This window comes from Mytilus galloprovincialis, chromosome 1 (genome assembly GCF_965363235.1).
Source record: "Mytilus galloprovincialis chromosome 1, xbMytGall1.hap1.1, whole genome shotgun sequence".
Classification (NCBI taxonomy): domain Eukaryota; kingdom Metazoa; phylum Mollusca; class Bivalvia; order Mytilida; family Mytilidae; genus Mytilus; species Mytilus galloprovincialis.
Genome location: NC_134838.1, coordinates 57,117,409 through 57,144,507, shown reverse-complemented (window position 1 = coordinate 57,144,507; position 27,099 = coordinate 57,117,409). Strand labels below are relative to the sequence as shown.

The 27,099-nt window shown below is 32.7% G+C and overlaps 1 protein-coding gene across 6 annotated transcripts in view; it reads right to left on the bottom strand.

Moving 5' to 3' along the window:
* LOC143079355 (nuclear transcription factor Y subunit beta-like) overlaps positions 1 to 27,099 on the bottom strand; it is a 105,353-nt gene that overhangs the window by 31,831 nt on the left and 46,423 nt on the right. For all 6 annotated transcript variants that reach the window (XM_076254671.1, XM_076254648.1, XM_076254655.1 and 3 more), the window contains exons 5-6: positions 19,102 to 19,169; positions 9,394 to 9,523 (exon numbers count right to left, since the gene is read on the bottom strand). In XM_076254671.1, the coding sequence (XP_076110786.1) occupies positions 9,394 to 9,523; positions 19,102 to 19,169 (198 nt within the window). The remainder of the gene's footprint in view (positions 1 to 9,393; positions 9,524 to 19,101; positions 19,170 to 27,099) is intronic.

The following is a 27,099-nucleotide window of genomic DNA, read 5'->3' as shown; positions in this document are numbered from 1 at the left end:
CATAGCATCGAAAATGTACTTTTCAACGTAAACAAATCCAAAAAACTTATTTTATTGAAATGTGGATTTTACCTTTCGTGATTGCAAAACTATATATTCATTCTTCTAAATATTCAACTGACTAATTGTTAATAAACATTTGAAGGGGAATAAAATTTAAGAAATAAAATGTTTTTGTTATGTAATTAAAAGCTTTTAAATTTTACTAACTGTTTCAAGCCAATTACTGATATGAATGAATGAATTTATTTGCAAAAAGCATTTACATGCTATGGCAATTATAACATATATTAAATATATGACACAATAATAAACAGCAGAAAACAACACATCATACAAAGTTAAGTAAGAATCTGACATCTCATTTTCCATGCTGCCTTTTATAATTACATAATTTTATAGTTACAGTTTTATTGACAGCTTTTAACAATTGATCCAGTTTATAAATATTTGGCCAAGAACAAAAGAATTTTGGTAAATAATGTGACCTTACAGGTCTGTATACAGGACAAACTAAAACAAAATAATATTCGTCTTCAACAACGTTCATATTACAACAAAGACATAATCGTAATTCTCTTGGAGTATTGGTATATCTACCAACTTCGATATTTAATTGAAATGTTCCACTACGTAGTTTTGTAAGTAATCGAACATCACAAAAGAAATTTAAGTAATTTTCAAGACAAAAATCTGTCTTGATTCTTCCATACATGCAAAGTTTTTCACAATCACATAAAGATGTGGACCACTCTTGTAAATACAAATGTATTGATCAGTAATACGTTTTTTTAACAATATCAATAAACAGCTGCGCCATGAGCGTATGATACGCCCGACGTCTTGTGTGGAAGTTTTATGCAATAATCATTAATAGTTTCTGAGAAAGTTTTAAGCAATAACCATATATTGTTTTTGAGAAACAGCGGGATATGTGAAACCCCCAACCCTTTTTTTTTTTTTTTACAAAAAACTAAATATCACTAAAATAAAATTTTGAATCCAAACCAAAAAGTATACAGATCTTAAGATTAATATAACAAAGAAGTGTGTAAAGTTTTAAGCAATAATCATAAATTATTTTTGAGATACGGCGCGACATGTAAAAAAAACCCTCCCCTGTTTAACAAAATACTCAATAACTCCAAAAATAAAGTTTTGAATCATCACCAAAAAGTATACAGATCTTTAGATTAATATAACAAAGAAGTGTGTAACGTTTTAAGCAATAATCATAAATTGTTTTTGAGATACGGCACTACATGTAAAAAAAACCTCCCCCTTTTTTACAAAATACTCAATAACTCAAAAATGAAATTTTGAATCATCACCAAAAAGTATACAGATCTTCAGATTAATATAAAAAAGACATGTGTAAAGTTTTAAGCAATAATCATAAATCGTTTTTGAGATATGGTGCGACATGTAAAAAACCCATTTCCCCTTTTTTACAAAATACTCAATAACTCAAAAATAAAATTTTGAATCATTACCAAAAAGTATACAGATACTAGACATTTACGGAAACTGTCATACACCTACGATTAGGATTACAATTACACTTACAGGTACCATTTAAATATTGGGCTTTCTCAAAGAGTGAAAATAAACCGTCGATCCAAAACAATGTAACGATAGTGATGTTTTTCTATAGTTGAACAACGATTTTCAGTTTTCTAATATATTTGCAGCAATGTGTTAAGGTAGATAGGGTGTCTTCCTCCATCTTGGATTTTGAAATACCAGAAAACAAGGTCTATATCTTTGATAAAATGTGCAAATTTTGAAATAAGTAGGTAATTCATGTGTAAGATTTTTCATTATAATATAGAAAATGCAATGTTTTATCATATTTATGGTTGTATTTTACCATTAACTGAATACTTTTGTTTGATTCAATTTTTTCCAACTTTGCCAAATAAGGGGAGATAACTCAAATACAAGGGCAGATAATTCAGATTGTGTAATTTTTACAATAGAATGTGTTAGGAATTTACCCATTTTATTATGTAGCAAGAAAATGAGTTCGGTGACCCCCATTTTTCTTTTTCTTATCTGAAAGAATAATATTGCAGCCATCTTCTCATATTTTATCTAAAAAATCTATGGTGTAGTTTTCGTTTTAATGAAGAAAATTGGGTTTTCCATGCATATTCTATACTAAATCTGACAATTTTGCACAACCTGTAGTGTGAAAATAAGTCCGGTGACCCATTCTTTTAATTAATGTTTTGAAACAAGCAGGTTATATACTACATTTTGGCAAATTATCAAAAAATTCTATGGATTATAATTTAGACACCCCATCTACCTTAACATTAATTATTGTATACGGTGTTATTCAGGTTGAAACTGTTGTAATTGTACGAAGTATGATATAATAAACTAAGATAATTTTAAAAATAAATTTAACATGAGACACACAAAATATCGCAATTGTCGTCGCATTAGCTACATTTTTTGTAGAATGGAACAATTGCTGAAAAAAAGTCAGCAATACTTTGTATTAGGAAAGGTGCAATCAACCATGGAGCATGTTAACATTTTTATGGTTAGACATACTTTCTCTCTTTTATTTTGTTTTAAAGAGAATAAAGAAATACAGCAGACGGGTGTTTTTCCGCTTTTGTTTCTTCATGAAATTTCACTTGTCGTTCGGTATCGTTTTGAAATCTTTTATTATTCCTAAATAGGACAAACGCTTTTGTCTAAGTTTTTGGTTTCAACAGAAAAAAATCACAACTATTCCAGAAAAAAACCTTCAAAAAACTCCAGTAATCAACGAACTTCTCTCTTCAACAGAAAAAAATCACAACTATTTGAGAAAATCCCCCAAAAAAGCTCAGTAATCAACATACTCTATGTCGGAAATATATTTTAGACTGTTCACCAGACTCAGTTGAAATGTAAGGAAAGGTGTACTCAAATAGTTTAAACGTTGCTATCTATATGTTTTCAACAGCAAAAAAATAAATTACAATCGAGTTTTAGGTTGTTTTTCTTCAAGTTATGCAATTATTATAATAGAGGTCTTGGGAATCATTAAGTAAGGACTTTTTTTCGCAGTATCGATAGTTATCACCAATGATCATGGTTGGTACTGGTATATGCTCAAAACATGAGTTTTAACCTCTGTTCATAACTGGTACTATTTTCATGGAATGGTAATATTGAGTGCAATTACGTTGCAGGGGTCGATCCAGCCATTTTCAAAAGGGGATTCCAATCCACAATAAAAGGGAGTCCGACCATGTGTCACTATTCAAAAGCATTGATCGGCAAGAAAGAGGGTGTTCCAACCCCCGGAATAGCCGGTGATCTCTCACTGCGACGTTGTTCATTTCAACACAAAGTTGATACGCAAGTCTATTCAATTGATTGTTAGGGATAAAAAATGCAAAAATGAAGCAGACGAGAAGAAATTGTTAAAAAAATCGCAATCTATTGAAGTCGGCAAGACAACAATTGCGGATACACAGTTGTAATCGTGCATTACAAAAACGACACCATCATTACTATTTTAAATAAAACAGTTTGATAAGTATCCTCTGAACAGTAATGTTGCGGGTTTATCGTATATAAATCCTTGCATTAAAAGTATCTTGTTTCACGGGGAAAGTTTATTGCTCCTGCTGATAATATATATCATACATCTATCGACAACTTCGGTCCTGATAATCCTTGTCTTCAAATATTCGTTTTCGCTTTTGACACATGAAATTGTAACGTGTTGCTTACAATCTCTTTTTAAAGAAGGCACCATTTGCTATTATGTATCTGTATTGTTGTTTGTTTTTGTGTTTTGAGATGACCCCTTGTTTTTGTCACCTGTAATCGTAAGTCTAAAGTGTAATCCTAGGTATAGACCTAGTTTCCGCAAATGTCTACTAAGATTAATATAATTAAGAAGTGTTTAAAGTTTTAAGCCATAATCAAGAATCGTTTTTGAGATAAGGTGCGACATGTGAAAAAACCACACCCCTGTTTTAGTTACAAAGTGCCGTTACTCAAAAAGTTTTAATCTTATTTTCACCAAAAAGTATACAGATCATTTGACCATCATAAGAAACAACTAGATTAAGTGTCATAAAATTTGGATAAGTCGTTCTCAAGTTATGGTGCAACATGTTTACGCCGGACAGACAGACGGACGGACAGACAGACGGACGGACACCGGACATTTGTATACCATAATATGTCCCGTCAAAATTTTGACGGGCGTATAAAAACTACATTAGTTACATCCTGTGAAATCCACAAAAAGTTCAGGCCCAGATTAGACAATAAATCTCGTACATAAGACACCCAATTTGTTTTACCATTAATAACATCTTTATACAGAAGCATGTACACATCGTAAACAACACTTATGAAACCAATATTTTAAAACTCTAATACGCCTTGAAACATACATAGGCAAATACCCAAGTTCACCACATAGAAAAATAATAGGTACATTTTTACCAACCTTTACAAGAAATCTAAAAAATCGGTTAAAAATTAATTCAATATCACGAGCACGATGAAAGCCCCATATTTCTGATGCGTAACTAAGAACGCAACCAACCATACTGTCAAATAAAATACAACATTGATCAGTTGAAATGTAAACGCTTTTGAGAGTATTCATTAGTGTTGATAAGGCATTGGATCCTTGCTGAGCCAGACGTTTCTCTGTTTGTAGAAATTTGCCATTAGAATGCAGTAATATTCCGAGGTAAACGTATGAATCAACTATTTGGAGTTCGTTGTTGTCATAGAAAAAATTATTCTAAACCCGCTGCCAGCCATTTCTAAATACAATTACTTTGGTTTTGTCAGTGTTTACTTCAATATTCCATTTTATACAATATGTTGACAATTTATTAAGTAACTGTTGTAAAATATTAGGTGATTTCCCAAACAAAACGGTATTGTCTGGGAATAAAATTAGGTATATCAAATATTCGTTCAGAGTTACGACATCATCAGTTGCATCAATAGACAAATCATTGACTATATCGTTTATGAAAAATAAAAATAACAGTGGAGATAACGGTTCTCCTTGTTTCACACCAAGCAGATTTTCAAATGACTCAGACAGCAAACCTCCAGATTTAACACGAAGTTGCACAGACGAATATATAGATTTCACCATAGCTACAAATTTAGTGCTTACGCCATTTCGAAATAATTTGTATATAAGGATTCTGCTACTGAGTTTATCAAACGCCTTACGAAGTCCACAAATGCGCAATATAATTTATTTTTTTGCTGAAGAACATGCGATATAATACCGTGAAGAACAAATTTTGCATCTATGGTAGATTTGCCTGGCCTAAACCCAAACTGAGTGTTTATTAGTTTCTCCTCTTCCTCGCACCAAGATAGTAACCGATTAGCAAGTATACTTGTAAAAAGTTTGGTAGGACACTCACAAGCACGATACGTCTATAATTGTTGGGATCAGATAAATCACCGCTTTTCAGTACGGGAATACGATACACTCAGTCCAAAAATCAGGATATATTCCACTGTGTAATATATAATTAAATAATGTTTTTAAAAGTGGTGCAAAAAATACCGGACTGGCCCTGAACATTTCGCCAACAATGTTATCATTTCTCGCACTTTTCCCAGATTTCAGTTTCGTTATCGCTTTTAAAATATCGTCCTCTATGAATTCAGAATCTAAAACATGTATGTCTATAGCTAAATTATCAAAAGTTTCATTATTTAATAGATTTGATACTTCCTCAAAAGCTCCGGATGATCAGCACCGAGAACATTTTCAAAGTATCTAGACATCTTTTCATTATCAATTACACATTTTTTCTTGCTTTTATGCTTAACTGTTGACCAAAATTTTCTGGGATCCGTTTTGGCTATATTACACAGTTCCATGCCTTTTCTCCGTTTAAAAGTATATTGTGCTTGGCGTTTTATTTTATTGAAACTCTTTCTAGTGACTTCATAAGAGAGTCTATTTATATCATTAGGATGACGTTGAAAAAAGTTCCTTGCTTTATGAAAATGTTGGCGAGCTTTTTCACATTTTTCATAGAACCATTCATTATTTGGCCTTTTGGAATTGTTGTTGTCTCTGATTAAAACAGTACGACCAAATATATCAAAAGCACAATCGTACATGTATAATATGTCCGTGATCTTTCGAACTGCGGAGTTCATATCGTCGACAGATGAAATGTCATTTACTAATAAGAAAAGACTGTCCTGATGTGAACGTAACGATTGTATATATTCATTGTTTTGGTCACTATTCCATTTTATAAAAGTATGTACCATGGGAGGCTTGAACGGCGGACGATTATTAGAAAAGTCCAATTAAAAAAATACAGGCGCATGATCTGAAAATTCATAGTACCTTGAAATCACTAATTTGATTATAATTTGACGGTGAAAGTAATAAATAGTCATTTACGCTGGGTTTTTTTTAGTACAGAAAGTAAAGTTTCCATTCTGGTCATTTCGTAGTCTACCGTTTGCTACAATTAGACCTGTATCGTAACACAACTGAAAAAGTTTACGACCAAAAGTGTTTACTGTCTTGTCCATAGACACTCTATACTGAATATGTGGGCTTTCAACGTGTTCTACACAATTAACATAATTATCTAAATCATCATCATACAGAAAATTATTCGAATTACCAATTCGACTGTTCAAATTCCCACATACATATCCTTACTTACTTATCCTCTTCATCCCCAGTGGGACATAAGGCCAAAACAAACTGCCTCCACTTCTCTCTGTCCTTGGCCATGTACTGGGCTTGGCCCCAGGTGTAACCCTTTGCTTCTAATTCTGCTGTAAGAGTTCTTCGCAAGGGGATTCTAGGTCTCCCTGGTTTCCTTTTTCCTGGCGGTGTCCAATAAAGAGCTGTTTTAGGTGTGCGGTGTTGTGGCATTCTCAGTACATGACCTAACCATCTTAATCTTCGTTGTTTAATTTCTGCTGTAATGTTCTTAGCATTACATTTCTCTAAAAGGCTCTTGTTGCTGATCTTAATTGGCCAGAATATTCTGTTGATCTTTCTTAGGCAGCTTGTATGGAATGCGTTTACCTTTTTTGAAGGTCACTAACTAAAACACGCCAAGTTTCTGAACCATATGTCCATACAGAAGGACAGATTTAACATTGCTGTTGTAAATTCGCAGTTTGGTCCTTAAACTGTACTGGCTGGACTTCCAGATTGTATGAAGTCTTGCAAATGTTGCACGTGCCTTAGATAGATTTATATCCTTCCCTGTTCCATTATCTTTGCTTATGATGCTTCCAAAGTAAGTGAAATCTTCAACACTGTACACTGGCAGATCATTGATTGTTATTGGTGTTGTATTTCTGGTATTTATTGACATTACCTTGGTCTTCTTGACATTGACATTCAGACCAGTTTGCTTTGCATAGTTGTTAAGTATGTTGGTCTTCTCTTGGAGGTGTTCACTTGTTGTTGATAATATGGCAATGTCATCAGGAAAATCAAGGTCTTCTAGCTAATTAAACATGGTTCACTGGCCAATAAAAATAGGATTGGTGACACATTACACCCCTGTTTTACACCAGATTTATCTTCAAATGAGTCTGAGAGAGAGCTATCAAGAATGACACTGAATTCAAAGCTGTTGTAGAAGGCTTTTATTAGCATTCCATATGATTTCACAATTTTCCAAAGAGTTTCTCTATGTATACTGTCAAAGGCCTTTTCGAAGTCAATGAAATTAATGAAGAGTGGTGTGTTCCATTCAATTCATTGCTCAATGATGTTTCTCAGAGTGAAAATTTGGTCCATGCATCGTCTGCCTCTTCTAACGCCAGCTTGTTCTTCTCTAAGCTTTTCATCCACAATTTTATCAATTCTTTTTAGAAGAATTATACATATACACTACCTTTATCACTGTATTCAAGAACAATACCTTCTATTATTTCATGAAAATCAATAACTAACAACCTGTAATAATTTGATTTTTGTGTGGGATTTATAAGAAACAAATGAAAATGTCACTTTCAATACTAAAAAAAAACATGTTTTAATTTTAAAAGAACAATACCATAGTTTAATTCTTTTTCAATAAAAAAAAATAAGTGAACTAACCTAAATTGTCGATTAATTACTGGTGATTATTGGAAATTTATCAAGTAAATTATACACCTTACTTGAATACCTTTTAAAGATCTTGTTAATTCTTAATTAATCATCTATCTTTCAGACAAAATTTACAGAATCACTTTATGTAGTGTAGATCAAAAGTAATAGGCAATGGATAAATCTATCATCCTTATATATCAAACACCTAATATATATACATGTATTTGTGTTTTCAATTATGAGGTCAAATATTTGTATATTGAGATGTGTATTGGTCTGTATAATTATGTAAGACTGAGTTTGATAAGTATTGTGATCAATTTGATTGGCAGTTAAGGAGGTGGGGCATTGTAATTAAAGGTCCGCCTTGTCTCTGATTGTTTGGTGATAGTGACAGTTGTCAATCATACTAGTATTGTATCAATACTCAATTACTTAATCAAACTCATTAAAAAAGCCTGCACATGCACACACCTTAAATAAATACATTCTTGAATGAACTGCTCCAAAAATATACCCATTTTTTCACAGTTTAAATGTGTATTATGTGCACATACATGAGAACTATAGGGAACTATATTTCAGTGCAGTGAATACATTTAGTAGCTAACCTGTCGTTTTGTTAGGGAGGCCAGTGCCTTAAGAAAGATTTAGAACAAGTTCCAATCTTTCCAAAAACATCGTTAAATTCAGCATATATATAAAAAAAAAAAAAAACAAGAATGTGTCCAAAGTATACAGATGCCCCATTCGCACTATCATTTTCCATGTTCAATGGACCGTGAAATTTGGTAAACAAGAATGTGTCCATAGTAAATGGATGCCCCACTCCCACTATCATTTTCCATGTTCAGTGGACCGTGTTGGGGTCAAAACTTTAATTCGGAATTAGAATTAGAAAAATCATATCATAGGAAACATGTGTACTAAGTTTCAAGTTGATGTGACTTCAACTTCATCAAAATCTACCTTGACCAAAAACTTTAACCTGAACTTTGCACTGTTATTTTCTATGTTGAGTTGACCGTGAAATTGCGGTCATACCTTCAACTTGGCATTACAATTAGAAAGATCATATCATGGGGAACATGTGTACTAAGTTTCAAGTTGATGTCTAGTACATTGCTAAAATATATACTAAGTTTCTAAAAAATCTGGCAAGAATTGAACACATGAGAGTTCAAAGAATGCAATTTTCCATAAAATAATGTTTACAAGGGGCATTACTATTTTAAAAATAATGATGGACACTGATTCTCCAAGCAGGCCTGGTAAAACAGGTCTATGCATATCTAGAAATAAAATACCTCTCTGTATTTTTGAAGATACAATTTCAGTGGTTCTACATAGCTATCAAAACCCAGGGTAGACATGGCAAACAGAATGTCTTCACCATTTATAGTCTTTCTTTTTTCTTGATGACATCTTTCACTTGCTCTATAATCAGTTAAGGATATTTCTAAGAAATCTTTGTACAAAGAACATACTTAAGAAAGACTTATGCTGTTGACTGAAAAAATTTAAGTTGCGCAAACTCATATATGTTATAAACTCCATACCATGAAGTCTCATTGACTTCAGTAAAATTTGATCATTTCAGCATCTTTGGAAATGGCGTCTAATATCAACAATTTTTAGACTATCAGACAAGTTGACAGCCTCATCACTCACTCTAGTAATTCCCTTTCTGAGGTACCAAAAGAAAGAAGAAGGATTAATCTTTCAAATTGTAATAATTGCATTATGACAAATTATTACATAATTAATTGTTATGTAATACGTTGTCATATTGTGATGCCCATACTTGAATGAATTGAGTTTCTTTGTTATTCCTTGCATCCCAAAATATTTTATAGATTCTTGCACAACAGTTTGACCTCCAAAACAGTGTCTCAGATTTTTCCTATTGCATTTAATTCTCTCATAAATCTTCAATGAAGTTTCCAACATCAATTCATAAGAGACCGCTAAATTCAATTGGGTATAAATTTGTTCTATTGATTTTTTGGAAATCGGAGACACAGTTTTGGAGGTCAAGCTGTGTTGTACAAGAATCTATAAAATATTTTGGGATGCTATGAAGAACAAAGACGCTAAATTCATTCAAGTGTGGACATCACAATATAGCAACTAATTACATAATAATTAATTATGTAATAATTACGTCATAATGAAATTATCACAATTTGAAAGATTAATCTTTCTTCTTTCTTTTGGTACCTCATTTATAAAATATAAAGAAGGATGAAACCAATTACATCAGTTTAAATTTGTCTGATTGGGAGTGAAAAATATCTTTGTATTGTGCTACCTTAAATGAATATTCTTGCTGTTTAAAATAATCTTTATCTATAATCATGATAATAAATTTGGCCTTGTAAATTCAGAGGAACATATTTTTGCAAACTCCAGAAGAGGTCAATTGGCAATTTTAGATTTTTAGTGCTTACTTTGCTGAACAATTTTTGCTGTTTACAGTTTTTCTGAGATAAAGATACAACAGAGGGTGAATGGTTTGTTTTTCAAGAATCAACGCTTATCAATTGTATCTATAACTTAAACTATAGTGTTACTGTCTTTTCAAAATTAAAGCCTATTCTTAATTAGAAGGTATACTATTGTAGGGGAGTTTAATTAGGTCTTTCCACTTTCACCTATTGTTTTTCTTCTGATTATTAAGTCTTTCCAATTTTCTGTGGAAAAACTTATTGTATTTCTTCTGATTATTATTTTTTTTCCCCACCCCATTTTGAAATTTTTGTTTAGCAATATGTCTCTTAGGTATTTCTTTTATTGTATCGCACAGTATATGCGCTTTTAAATGTTACCCTGCTAAGACGAATAATTTTCTTTGTAAGAGTTATCTCCCTATTCACAGTTTATCAAATGTGTGCATCTTCGTAACAAAAAAAGATAGTGACAAAATTCTTTTTACAAATTGTTGGTTACATCCTCCAGAATTTTTGACTAATTTGGATCGAAGCGATTCAATGAAATTTTATAAGAGTTATCTACCTTTACAAAATAAATTTGTCTGTATATTTTTTTTAACTCATAAACAGTTAACCGTACAACCCTGGAATGTTTTTATTTGAGTCCTCTAGGTTCTTACTTAGAAAATGAGGTCAAGGTCAAAGGTCAAGGTCAAGTTCTCAATTGTGACTTCTGCTTGTTTTTGCATTTTCTCTGACACTTTGAAAGATACATATAAAAAAGCAAGTGCAAAATGTCTGCTTTATTGTTATGAAGATATGCTACATTAAGTCTGATACAATTAAATGGCATCTTATAGGAGTTGATGCCCCTGAAATGTCTTCGTATGAGGTTATTTGATTACAACTTCAACTTAGTTCATCATAAAGGCATTTGACCTTGTACAAAAGGTTAGGTGACAAATGACCTTGAGAAAACCGGAAGTAGTTTGCAATTTTTTCATATAAAAGTACTCAGAATCCATATATCTTGTCATATAGATTCCAAAACTGATTACTGAAGACTTAAAATGACTTCCAACAAACCGGAAATGGCCAATTATCTCCCATTCTACATACAAAAGTATATAGAAACTATATATCTTTGGAATCAGTGTGAAAGAAGTATCATATGAGACAGGAAGTGACATTTATTTCACCGGAAGTAGCATATTATCTCCCTTACATCACTCAAAAATATAATTAAACCATTATGTATCACATTGTTATGAAGAAACTATCTTCTTATCAGAATTTCTTTGATGTGGAAACACTTTCAATTGTTGTCTGAACAATTGGTTTTTTTTTTTTCCTTCCGCCTAATTTTGTGCCTGCGATAAATATTTGTTTTGCAATATGTCTTTTATATATTTGGTATATGATATCGAACAGTTTATGCCCCTTTGAAATTTACCCTGCATAAACAAATACTTTTCTTTGTAGGAGTTATCTCCACAAACACTGTTTTCCTTGTGTCCACTACTCCTACGCAACCATAAAAGATTACGACAAATTTATTTTATAAAATTGCTCATTATATCCTTCACATGATTTGTCCTATTTGACCGAAGCAATATGAACGCTCCATATGAGATTTATTTCCCCTTATGCATTTGAAATAAGTGATATGCATTTCTATCTTGTAAACCATAAGTGATAAAGACCTAGGATCTTTTGATTGGAGGTCCTTGGTCCAGAAAAAATAGTAAAAATTAGGTCAAGGTCAAAGGTCAGGGTCATATACTAATTTTTTAATTTGGCTTATTTTCACTAATTCCCCAAAACCGTATACGATATCAACAAATTATTTTTACTAAATTGTTAGTTGTGACATGTTGTAACACGTAAATTTTGATTGCAAGGGTACGTTGAACGTAAAAGGGAGTTTTCTCCCCTCTTGTATTTAAAAACACGCGTATGGTGATATAACTCATTTACCAAATATAGTTATGACCTATAGTCTTTTGATTTGAGGTCCTTGGTTTATGACCTTGAAATTGATCTCAAGGTCATAGCTTAATTTGACGTTCTAGATTTTGACCTTTGCTTTTACCTCAAATGTATACATGATAAATTTAAGCCATGAGACTTTTGGCATTTAACCTTGAAAAAAACAACCAGAAGTGACCTAGTGTAAACCGGAAGTAGCTATTTTTTGTACTTTATTAATATAAAAGTATATAGAACCAGATATTTTTGGAATCAGTGTCAAGTAAATATTCAAATATTATGGGAAGTAACATTTTTCAAACCGGAAGTAACAAAATATCTCCCTTATTTAAAAAATATTGTATAGAAACCATATATTTTTGGAATCAGCGTACAATAAGCTATTTGACGATTGAAATGGTAATTTAAACTTAATTTTACAACTTTCATATTAAAATACATTGTTTTTTTGTGGATACACCCTTAGATAACAATTGGTTTTTAATTAACAATGTTATCGTGTCAAACGATGCATTTCAATAAATTAAATACCACAATTGAAAATGGTTAAAACGATACAAATATAACACAGTACATCTGCCCTTAAAGATGTTCATATATCAGGCATCTGAATATTATCTGTTTTAAAAAAAAAAGACATACATATTCGATCTTATTTCTAATAAAATTGAGAATTGAAATGGGAAATGTGTCAAAGCCGGGAACAACCCATCAAAGAACATATATAATTATATAGTATATCATAGCATTGTCAAAAATTTCAAGCGAGAAGTCTAATTCTAGACACATCACGATTTTCTAGCCTAGGAATTTGAAAAATAAATATTTATAAAATTATGTTGTAAAAAAGATGAAATGATACTATAATAATTTATGAAACAACCAGATGCTCCGCAGGGCGCAGCTTTATATGACCGCAGAGGTCGAACCCTGGACAGTTTGGGCAAGTATGGACACAACATTCAAGTTTGATACAGTTCTGAATTTGGATAGTGATTAAATAGTTGACACAGCAAAAGGTTTCTGACACAGAATTAATGTGGTCTAATGAACTTTTTTTTTTGGCTTTTGAGCAATACACTTATGTTGTTGAATATAAATCCCATCAAAAAAATGTTTGAAGGAAACATCTTTTTAATTTCTAAAATCTGAAATGAGAAAAATTTTACCCACTCTACCGTTGGATTACCTCCCTTTCACTGTCTTTAAATTGTCTTGAACCAGAAAAACCCTTGTTTCTCCCCCCCCCCTTTTGACCCTAATTAGTAATTGCTTAATGATTTGATTCTTCACCACCTATAACCACCCCTTTGTAGTATGGAAACTTGTGGTATAATTTCAGAGAGATTTATACACTGAAACACAAGTTATTGACTGAAAACTACAAAAATGCTTATTTGGGCCCCTTTTTTGCCCCTCACTTATTGAAACCCCTTTGGAGCAAGAACCCCACAACTAAATTCCAGCATTTTCTTGGTAGTAAGAAACCCAATCTTATTAAAAACCGATCTCTCATCGCTCCTGTTTCTGATATGTCGCGTGGGAGATCTAACGAAACCCGTAGGTGTGTCTTTTTCGACCAATGAAATTGAGTCTTCCACGATCTTGGAAGTTTAACGTAAGGCAAAGGAATGTAACTCATTTTATTTACGACGAAATCGTCAGTCATAATAATTCATAAACTTTTTTGATTGGCTTATTAATAGGTCGTCAACTCATTTGCATATCTTTATAAATTCATGACTTTTAGTTCACTCACATGTGACCTCAAAGCCGGTTTCGTTAGATCTCCCACGCGACATATCAGAAACAGGAGCGATGAGAGATCGGTTTTTAATTAGATTGTAAGAAACCGTGTAGTAAATTTCAGAGAGATCCATACACTTAAACACAAGTTATTGTCTGTAATTTAGAAAAATGCTTATTTTTGGCCCCTTATTCCTAAATGTTCAGGGATATTAACCCCAAACTGACACCAAGCCTTCCCTTCATTATATGTCAGAGAGATCCATACAGTCAAACATAAGTTATTGTCCCGAAACTTAAAAAATGCGTTTTTGGCTACTTTTTGGCCCTTAGTTCCTAGACTGTTTGCCCCATAACCCTCAAAGAGAAGGAGAAGACGGAACTAAGTTGAAAAACATGTGTCTAAATCTATTTGTTTTTAACAATAATATATGTTTAAACTAACCCTCAAAATAAATCCCAATCGTCGACGTAATGGTATGAACATTGTGGTAAAATTTCAGAGTAATTGAAATACTTATACACAACTTATTGTCCTGAAACTAGATAAATGTATGTTTTGGGCCCCTTTTTCCTAAACCGATGGGACCATAACCCCCAAAATCAATCCCAACCTTCCGTTTGTGGTTATAGACATTGTGCTAAAATTGTATTGATTTCTACTTTCTATAGTAAAGTTATTATCCAGAAACCATCCATCATCGGACGACGACGACGTGATACCAATATACGACCGCAAAAATGTTTGCGGTCGTATAAAAATGGACAAATAGAATATATCATTTTCGTTTCAAACATGTGTAATTGCCAACAATGATCCGATACTAAAACTATTTTTTATTAAACAAAACATCTATAACTTACAAACCAAAAAAAAAATCTAGAAAAACTAGAGAATAGGGACATCAAAAGAGATTACAGAGATTTTAACCTATTAAAATCAACAAATCCAAACCTCTAACTCATTGATCTTTAAAATCATGAAACCCCGCAGCTACGAACTTATACTATACGTTTGCCTATTATGTATATATAAAGGTACAATCATTGTGTGTCCTTTGTACCGATGTATATCATATATTTAATTAATATTTATAAATAAGACATTTAAATCGTAATCCATTGGTAGCTGAGATGTTTCGTCGATATGTTGATGTCAGAAACACATAGCAGAATTTGTCAACGGGTTCGATTCCCAGTAAAGACATAAAGAAATAACAAACAAGAGGCTCTAAAGAGCCAGTGTCGCTCACCTTGGTCTATGTGAATATTAAACAAAGGACAGATGAATTCATGACAAAATGTGTTTTGGTGATGGTGATGTGTTTGTAGATCCTACTTTACTGAACATTTTTGCTGCTTACAATTATCTCTATCTATAATGAACTTGGCCGAGTAGTTACAGAGGAAAATGTTAGTAAAATTTACAAGTTTTATGAAAATTGTTAAAAATTGACTATAAAGGGCAATAACTCCTTAGGGGTCAATTGACCATTTTGGTCATGTTGACTTATTTTTAGGTCTTACTTTGCTGTACATTATTGCTGTTTACAGTTTATCTCTATCTATAATAATATTCAAGATAATAACCAAAAGTGGCAAAATTTCCTTAAAATTACCAATTTAGGGGCAGCAACCCAACAACGGGTTGTCCGATTCATCTGAAAATTTCAGGGCAGATAGATCTTGACCTAATAATCAATTTTACCTGAGTCAGATTTGCTCTAAATGCTTTGGTTTTTGAGTTATAAGCCATGAACTGCATTTTACCACTATGTTCTATTTCTAGCCATGGCGGCCATCTTGGTTGGTTGGTCGGGTCACCGGACACATTTTTTAAACTAGATACCCCAATGATGATTGTGGCCAAGTTTGGTTTAATTTGGCCCAGTTGTTTCAGAGGAGAAGATTTTTGTAAAAGTTAACGACGACGCTGGACGACGCCGGACGCAAAGTGATGGGAAAAGCTCACTTCGCCCTTCGGGCCAGGTGAGCTAAAAAAGATATTTGTATGTATTTCCCATAAGGTACTAAGTTAAACTATGTTCCCCACTGGCGGCCATCTTTAATCATGGATTGGCTGCAAAGTAACAACACTTGGGCATCATCTCATAAGGAACATTCTTACTTTGTTTGGTTTCATTGCTTTCAGTGGTTTTATAAAAGAGGGAAATTTGTATGTTTTTCCAAAAGGGCCTATGTTAAACTAAGCCCTGCTAGCAATGTCTAGTGTCCATCTTAGATGATAAATCCGCTTCAAAGTAACAACACATGGTCAGCACCTCATAAGGAACATTCATGCCATGTTTGGTTCTATTCCATTCAGTGGATATCTAAGTTAAAAATGTAAAAAGTTAACGACAACGACCGATGCCAAGTGATGGGCCAGGTGAGCTAAAAAGTAACTTCTAAAAATAGTTTGACAGCTTATCACCTAAACACAATACAACATTTTTTAATACATAATTTAAAAGCAGTGTAAGGAAAGTAATTCAAACCATGTTGGTATTTTTCAATCTTTTCCAAGAGTGATTTTTATACATGATCAATTATTTTTCCACTTCTTGAAATAAAGAAGAAAAGGCAGGGTAAAAATTAAGACTACTCTCTGTGATTGTAACCGCCCATGAGATAATTAAACTCAACTGCTTCATCTTTTTCAGATAAGGATCAGGATAAAATTCAATATCACGGATCAGGCCATGTATAAATTTCCTACAAATCTATAGCTTCCATGAATTATTTCGTTTCTAATAGAACAAATACGATCATTTAAAAACTGAAGGTCGGGTAGGAATACCGTGTGTTGCTGTCCTTTTTACTCCCTGTTAGATAATGCTTAAACTTTTTAATAAATCTGTAGCTTGCATGAATTATTTTGTAAATAACAGCTAGAAAAAAATAACTTTATTCTTTTAATTCTTAAACCAAATAATTGCCATTTTTACTCAACATGTTTTTCTCACAAGCTAAGGTCAAATCCTTAGTTGACTTGCTGAAATTCGTAAATATGCAAATAATGCATTAGAATAGAAAATAAAACAACACCTAACTCAAAGAACCATTTTTATGTAACAGTATACAAATTTCAATGGTTTACGAAAACGGAAAAACCTTCAGCTTTAGCATTTTCATTTGTCATCATGTTATGAAATGACTTAAATGTGCCAAAAGCATTCTTGATATCTATATCACTAATGGAAAGCTGAATACTAAAATTTATGATAAAAGGGATGATTTTTCATTTCCTATCGTTAATTATCCGTTTTTAGATGGTGACGTTCCCTTGTCACCATCTTACGGTGTTTATATATCTCAACTTGTACGATTCGCTCGTGTATGTAACAATGTTTTAGATTTTAACGAGAGAAATTTATGTATTACTGAAAAATTATTACACCAGGGTTTTCGATATCACAAACTAGTCAAAACATTTACTAAATTTTATCATCGGTATAAAGACATTATTCGTAAATACAGCTCAACATGCAGACTTTTAATACGTTCAGGTATTTCACATCCAATTTTTTATGGTAATATTCTTTATAAAGCACAAAGGTGTCAGTATTCACCTCAGAAACTTACAAAACCTTTGAATAGACTTATTAAGAAGGGATATAATTACGATACTGTTGTCAAGTCATTAAAGATTGCATATTTTGGCGTTAATATTGAGTCATTGATAAGGTCTTTGCATCGGAACTAAACACATTTATTCTAAAAACAGTTGTTGGCATGACACGGGTTATGTTCTTCTCATATATGTTATGATGGTATGATACTAAACCCCTAACGGGAAGGATTGTGCCTGATGTTCATATGATCAAATCATAATCTTTCAGTCAGTTTAGTTGAAGTCTGGAGCTGGCATATCAGTTAACTGCTAGTAGTCTGTTGTTATTTATGTATTATTGTCATTTTGTTTATTTTCTTTGGTTACATCTTCTGACATCAGACTCGGATTTCTCTTGAACTGAATTTTAATGTGCGTATTGTTATGCGTTTACTTTACTACATTGGTTAGAGGTATAGGGGGAGGGTTGAGATCTCACAAACATGTTTAACCCCGCCGCATTTTTGCGCCTGTCCCAAGTCAGGAGCCTCTGGCCTTTGTTAGTCTTGTATTATTTTAATTTTAGTTTCTTGTGTACAATTTGGAAATTAGTATGGCGTTCATTATCACTGGACTAGTATATATTTGTTTAGGGGCCAGCTGAAGGACGCCTCCGGGTGCGGGAATTTCTCGCTACATTGAAGACCTGTTGGTGACCCTCTGCTGTTGTTTTTTATTTGGGCGGGTTGTTGTCTCTTTGACACATTCCCCATTTCCATTCTCAATTTTATGATCTTTCGCGGAATTTCATTTTATATTGATTTTGAGATATCTTCGATCTCATGTGCATTTATTCTTTTTGTTATGCAATCAAATAAGAATAAAAGTTCTGTAGTTTTATTTCAATTTTAGTTTTTAAAACAAAATATCGGCATAGCCTTTGTAAATAGGTTCTGATACATGTGGATTTACGTGGGAGGTATATTGTAACATCCATTATTATTATGTATCTCTCGTGAGTCTGCGCGAAGTATAGATATATCGAGAATTTTTTCACAGTAGTGTTTTCAAAGCAAAAGAAGCACGTCATATTAGAATATCTTTTTTTATATCAATATAATACATATACTGGGTACATATGATAAAGGATAGTAATAATTCCTTATGGCATGCATGTGATCTACCTCTTACATCTATTTCAACATGTATTCATCTGAATTGTCATATCAAAATCAAGATATTACATTTTCACTGTTTTCAAATATTTGGCATATTCTGATATGTTTAAAGGATACTCGCTTGTTATAAAGCTGATAAACTCTGAGACACACTCCTGAACACATTCTTTGGCATCTTTGGCAATCTGAATAAAAAGAAAATGTAGTTATGATAATACTTTTCAGTTATCCAATAATTGTCAAGTTTATGAACTTCAAATTGAATAGTGCTATTTATTTAGGATGTATAAATATGATCATGATGTAGACTCTGTTTTTTTTTATTTATGTTTTAATCTTTGTCAACTTCAAAATTCAAATATGAAGATGTGGTAAGATTGACAATGAAACAACTCTCCTTAAGAGACAATTGCAATATGACCAAAAAGTTAACAACACTAGGTCAACACACTGTGTAGAACACCACATGCTGGGTGTCAGCTTTGTTTGACACAGTGTGGCAGTTTTGAAGGGAAGAGAAACGATCAAGATAAGTTCAAATATCAAAATTTCTTTTTTGAGAATTGTTAGTACCATAAAATGTATTGCACGGAAGGAACCGAAACACAATCTACATTTCCGTCAAGCAAAAGTAGAAGTTTTCAGTGATCTGTCTTCTCAAACACTTTTACCTAGTTTTCCTTGTTGCAGAATTTGAGGTTTCTTACGCAAATTTCTGAATAAAACAAGATGCTCTACAGGGCGCTGCTTTAAACAAACGCAGAGGTCAAACCCTGAACAGTTGGGGCAAATATGGACACAACATTCAAGCTTGATACATCTCTGAATTTGGATTGTGATTAAAGACACAGCATATGTTTCTGACACAGAATGAATGTGGTCTAATGAGCTTAACATTTGTTTTTGCTTTTGAGCAATACACTATGCTGTTGAATATTAATCCCCTCAACAACAAAAAATATTCGAAGAAATTTTCTTTTTAATTTCTAAAATCTGAAATAAGAAAATTTGTACCCTAGTCATGGTTGAAATTACTATTAATTAATAGTATAAATTAACTTATAAAACTAAATTTTCACCTCATCATCTCAAGACAATCATCATTTCTTAATACATAGTTTTCAAGCAGTGTTAGGGAGGTAATCAAACATACATGTAACAATATTCTTTAAATGGAATTGGATTACCATTGGAAAACCTCCCTTACACAGCTTTTAAATTGTCTAAATTGTCCTTTAACCAGAAAACCCTCGTTTTTATCCCTTTTTTGTCCCTTATTGCTAAATAATTTGAGCCATAACCCCCCCCCCCCCCTTCCCTATAACCATCCCTTTGTATTATGGAAACTTGTGGTATAAATTCAGAGAAATTTATACACTAAAACACAAGTGGTTTGACTGGAAACTACAAAAATGCTTAATTGGGCCCCCTTTTTGGCCCCTAATTCCCAAACCTTTGAGACCATAACCCCCCAAATCAATCCCAACTTTCCTTTTGTGGTTATAAACGTTGTCTTAAAATTTATTTATATATTTTTCTATGTACTTATTATACTAAAGTTATCATCTGGAAACCATCTGTCGTCGGACGATGCTGACGGCGTGATACCGATATACGACTAAAAAAATAATTTTGCGGTTGTATAAAAACTACTTTTGACGAAATTCCCCCATATGATTTATATAGAATTGAATTTTTATCATTTAAATTTTAACCAGATACCAGTTTTTTTAAATAGTTAAAATTTGCTGGTTTTAAAACTAATTTGTCATCGAAATATAAAGTGTTGCGTCTCAAGGGGGGCTATATTTAAAAAAAACTGGATGTGTCAAAGCGACACCCATGGCCCCGTCTCAAAAAATTGAAAAATTTGCAATTTTAATAACACATGTGGACACAAACATGATGGTAGTCTCACATATCAAAAATCAGCTCAATATGTGGAGGCGTACAGAAAACTAGAGGCTCTAAAGAGCCTGTGTCGCTCACCTTGGTCCTTGTGAATATTAAACAATGGACACAGATGGATTCATGACAAAATTGTGTTTTGGTGATGGTGATGTGTTTGTAGCTTACAATTATCTCTATCTATAACAGTACTTTCTGTGGAAAATGCCAATTGAAAATCTTCAAATTTTAAGAAAATTGTTAAAAATTGACTATGAAGGGCAATAACTCCTTAGGGGGTCAATTGACTATTTTGGTAATACTGACTTATTTTTAGTTCTTAGTTTGCTGTACATTATTGCTGTTTACAGTTTATCTCTATCTATAATAATATTCAAGATAATAACAAAAAACAGCAAAATTTCCTCAAAATTACATATTCAAGGGCAGCAACCTAACAACCGATTATTCAATTCATCTGAAAATTCCAGGGCAGATAGATCTCGACCTGATCAACAATTTTACTTCGTATCAGATTTGCTCTTAATGCTTTGGTTTTTGAGTTAAAAGCCAAAAACTGCATTTTACCCCCATGTTCTATTTTTAGCCATGGCGGCCATCTTGGTTTGTTGGCCAAGTTACCAGACACATTTTTTTTAACTAAATACCCCAATGATGATTATGGGTAAGTTTGGTTAAATTTGGCCCAGTAGTTTCAGAGGAGAAGATTTTTCTAAAAGACTACTAAGATTTACGAAAAATGGTTAAAAATTGACTATAAAGGGCAATAACTCCTAAAGTGGTCAACTGACAATTTTGGTCATGTTGACTTATTTGTAGATCTTACTTTGCTGAACATTATTGCTGTTTACAGTATATCTCTATCTATAATAATATTCAAGATAATAACCAAAAAGAGCAAAATTTCCTTAAAATTACCATTTCAGAGGCAGCAACCCAACAACGGAATGTCCGATTCATCTGAAAATTTCAGGGCAGATAGATCTTGACCTGATGAACAATTAACTCCATGTCAGATTTGCTCTTAATGCTTTGGTTTTTGAGTTATAAGCCAAAACTGCATTTTACCCCTATGTTCTATTTTTAGCCATGGCGGCCATCTTGGTTTGTTGGCCAAGTTACCGGACACATTTTTTTAACTATATACCCCAATGATGATTATGGCTAAGTTTGGTTAAATTTGGCTCAGTAGTTTCAGAGAAGAAGATTTTTCTAAAAGATTACTAAGATTTACGAAAAATGGTTAAAAATTGACTATAAAGGGCAATTACTCTTAAAGTGGTCAACTGACCATTTTGGTTATGTTGACTTATTTGTAGATCTTACTTTGCTGAACATTATTGCTGTTACAGTTTATCTCTATCTATAATAATATTCAAGATAATAACCAAAAAGAGCAAAATTTCCTTAAAATTACCATTTCAGGGGCAGCAACCCAACAACGGAATGTCCGATTCATCTGAAAATTTCAGGGCAGATAGATCTTAACCTGATGAACAATTCTACCGTGTCAGATTTGCTCCTAAATGCTTTGGTTTTTGAGTTATAAGCCAAAAACTGCATTTTACCCCTATGTTCTATTTTTAGCCATGACGGCCATCTTGGTTGGTTGCGCGACGCACCGGACACATTTTTTTTAAACTAGATACCCCAATTATGATTACGGCCAAGTTTGGTTAAATTTGGCCCAGTAGTTTCAGAGGAGAAGATTTTTCTAAAAGATTACTAAAATTTACGAAAAATGGTTAAAAATTGACTATAAAGGGCAATAACTCCTAAAGAGGTCAACTGACCATTTTGTTCATGTTGACTTATTTGTAGATCTTACTTTGCTGAACATTATTGCTGTTTACAGTTTATCTCTATCTATAATAATATTCAAGATAATAACCAAAAAGAGCAAAATTTCCTTAAAATTACCATTTCAGGGGCAGCAACCCAACAACTAAATGTCCGATTCATCTGAAAATTTTAAGGCAGATAGATCTTGACCTGATGAACAAAATTATCCCATGTCAGATTTGCTCTAAATGCTTTGGTTTTTGAATTATAAGCCAAAAACTGCATTTTACCCCTATGTTCTATTTTTAGCCATGGCGGCCATCTTGGTTGGTTGGCTGGGTCACCGGACAAATTTTTTAAACTAGATACCCCAAAGATGATCATGGCCAAGTTTGGTTAAATTTGGCCCAGTAGTTTCAGAGGAGAAGATTTTTGTAAAAGTTAACGCAGGACGACGACGGACGACGACGACGGATGCCGGACGCCAAGTGATGAGAAAAGCTCACTTGGCCTTTCGGCCAGATGAGCTAAAAAGTCTGTATAACTGTGATTGTCAACAATTTTCAAAGTTGTGAACCCTTAATTTTGTCAAAAATTAATGGAGCGGCACAAAACTTAAACTTGATCTGTAACTCATCTTGGTTAACTCACATGCCAAAAATCATCCCAATATCTGAAAGAGTTTAGAAAACTAGAGGCTCTAAAGAGCCTGTGTCGCTCACCTTGGTCTATGTGAATATTTAACAATGGACACAGATGGATTCATGACAAAATTGTGTTTTCGTGATGCTGATGTGTTTGTAGATCTTACTTTACTAAACATTCTTGCTGCTTACAATTATCTCTATCTATAACAGTACTTTCTGTGGAAAATGTTATTGAAAATCTTCAAATTTTAAGAAAATTGTTAAACATTGACTATGAAGGGCAATAACTCCTTAGGGCAATGACTACTTTGGTTATAGTGACTTATTTTTAGTTCTTACTTTGCTGTACATTATTGCTGTTTACAGTTTATCTCTATCTATAACCAGATGCTCCGCAGGGCGCAGCTTTATACGACCGCAGAGGTTGAACCCTGAACGGTTGGGGCAAGTATGGACACAACATTCAAGCTGGATTCAGCTCTAGATTTGGATTGTGATTAAATAGTTGACACAGCATAGGTTTCTGACACAGAATGAATGTGTTCTAGTGAACTTAAAATTTTTGTTTTGCCTTTGAGCAATTCACTATGCTGTCGAATATAAATCCTCTCTAAAAATGTTTGAAGAAATTTTCTTTTTGTTTATGAAATCTGAAATGAGAAAAATTGACACCCCCCAAATTTTTTTTTCACATCCCCCTTTCCTTATTCCAAAACTGATCTCAATTCTAATTTCTAATGGAGTTTGCAACAATAACTACTCATTTAAATACATCATAAAATATTAAAATGTAAAAAAAGTGCTTGTTATCACTGAATGGTAAAGATTGTTTTAATTTATCAGTTGGTAGTAAAAGTGAATATACATTGTATATTGTATAAAACAATGATTTAAGTTGATTCAACTACTATTCTGGACAAAGAAAGATAACTCCAATTAAAAAATTTCTTGCTATATTGTGCAATTAGATATTTCTTGCTATTGCGCAATACTGTGCAATTGTAAAGACTTCTTGTCTACTGTGCAATTGAAAAGATTTCTTGCTATTGCGCAATACTGTGCAATGGAAAATTTCTTGCTATTGCACAATACTGTGCAATTGAAGATTTCTTGTTATTGCTGAGTACTGTGCAATTGAAAATTTCTTGCTATTGCACAATACTTAATATAATAATTTTAGATCCTGATTTGGACCAACTTGAAAACTGGGCCCATAATCAAAAATCTAAGTACATGTTTAGATTCAGCATATCAAAGAAGCCCAAGAATTCAATTTTTGTTAAAATCAAACTTAGTTTAATTTTGGACTTTAATGTAGACCAATTTGAAAACAGGACCAAAAATGAAGAATCTACATACACAGTTAGATTTGGCATATCAAAGAACCCCATTTATTCAATTTTTTATGAAATCAAACAAAGTTTAATTTTGGACCCTTTGGGCCCTTTATTCCTACACTGTTTGGACCAAAACTCCCAACATCAATCCCAACCTTCCTTTTATGGTCATAAACCTTGTGTTGAAATTTCATAGATTTCTATTTAATAAACTAAAGTTATGGTGCGAAAACCAAGAAAAAATGCTTATATGGGCCCCTTTTTGGCCCTTAATTCCTAAACTGTTGGGATCTCAAATCCCAAAATCAATCCCAACCTTCCTTTTGAGTTCATAAACCTTGTGTTAAAATTTCATTGATTTCTATTTACTTATACTTAAGTTATTGTGCGAAAACCAAGAATAATGCTTATTTAGGCCCTTTTTTTGGCCCCTAATTCCTAAACTGTTGGTACCAAAACTTCCAAGATCAATCCCAACCTTCCTGTTGTGGTCATAAATCTTGTGTTTAATTTCATAGATTTCTGTTTACTTAAACTAAAGTTATAGTGCGAAAACCAAAAGTCTTCGGACTACGACGACGCCAACGTGATACTAATATACGACCAAATTTTTTTCAATTTTTGCAGTCGTATAAACAAGGGAGATCAAAAACTTTGGAAATTTAAAATTGGTGAGACAACTGACTTGGTGTGCAGCTAAATATAATTCTTACTTAAGTGCAAAACATGTTTCAGGTTATAACCAGATGCTCCGCAGGGCGCAGCTTGATACGACCGCAGAGGTTGAACCCTGAACGGTTGGGGCAAGTATGGACACAACATTCAAGCTGGATACAGCTCTAAATTTGGATTGTGATTAAATAGTTGACACAGCATAGGTTTCTGACACAGAATGAATGTGGTCTTACCGTCTAATGAACTTGAATTTTTTTTTTTGCCTTTGAGCAATTCACTATGCTGTTAAATATTAATCCTCTCAAAAAAATGTTTGAAGAAATTTTCTTTTTATTTATGAAATCTGAAATGAGAAAAATTTAACCCCCCCCCCCCCATTTTTTTTCACATCCCCCTTTCCCTTTTTCCAAAACTGATCTCAATTCAAATTTCTTATGGAGTTTGCAACAATAACTACTCATTTAAATACATCATAAAATATTAAAATGTAACAAAAGGTGCTTGTTATCACTGAATGGTAAAGATTGTTTTAATTTATCAGTTGGTAGTAAAAGTGAATATACATTGTATATTGTTTAAAACAATGATTTAAGTTGACTCAACTACTTTTCTGGACAAAGAAAGATAACTCCAATCAATTGAAAATTTCTTGTTATTGCACAATATTGTGCAATTAGATATTTCTGGCTATTGCGCAATACTGTGCAATTGAAAATAATTGCTATTGCACAATACTGTGCAATTGAAGATTTCTTGCTATTGCGCAATACTGAGCAATTGAAAATTTCTTGCTATTGCACATTACTGTGCAATTGAAGATTTATTGCTATTGCTGAATACTGTGCAATTGAAAATTTCTTGCTATTGCACAATACTTAATATAATAATTTTGGATCCTGATTTGAACCAACTTGAAAACTGGGCCCATAAACAAAAATCTAAGTACATTTTTAGATTCAACATATTAAAGAACCCCAAGGATTCAATTTTTGTTAAAATCAAACTAAGTTTAATTTTGGACCCTTTGGACCTTAATGTAGACCAATTTGAAAACGGGACCAAAAATTAAGAAACTACATACACCGTTAGATTTAGCATATCAAAGAACCTTAATTATTCAATTTTTGAAAAAATCATACAAAGTTCAATTTTGGACCCTTTTGGCCACTTATTCCTAAACAGTTGGGACCAAAACTCCCAAAATCAAACCCAACCTTCCTTTTATGGTCATAAACCTTGTGTTGAAATTTCATAGATTTCTATTTACTTATACTTAAGTTATGATGCGAAAACCAAGAATAATACTTATTTGGGCCCCTTTTTGGCCCCTAATTCCTAAACAGTTGGGACCTCAAAATCAATTCCAACCTTCCTTTTATGGTCATAAACCTTGTGTTTAAATTTCACTGATTTCTATTTACTTATACTAAAGTTATTGTGCGAAAACCAAGAATAATGCTTATTTGGGCCCTTTTTTGGCGCCTTATTCCTAAAATGTTGAAACCAAAACTCCCAAAATCAATCCCAACCTTCCTTTTGTGGTCATAAACCTTGTGTCAAAATTTCATAGATTTCTATTCACTTAAACTAAAGTTATAGTGCGAAAACCAAAAAAAATGCTTATTTGGGCCCTTTTTGGCCCCTAATTCCTAAAATGTTGAAACCAAAACTCCCAAAATCAATCCTAACCTTACTTTGTAGTCATAAACCTTGTGTCAAAATTTCATCGATTTCTATTCACTTTTACTAAAGTTAGAGTGCGAAAA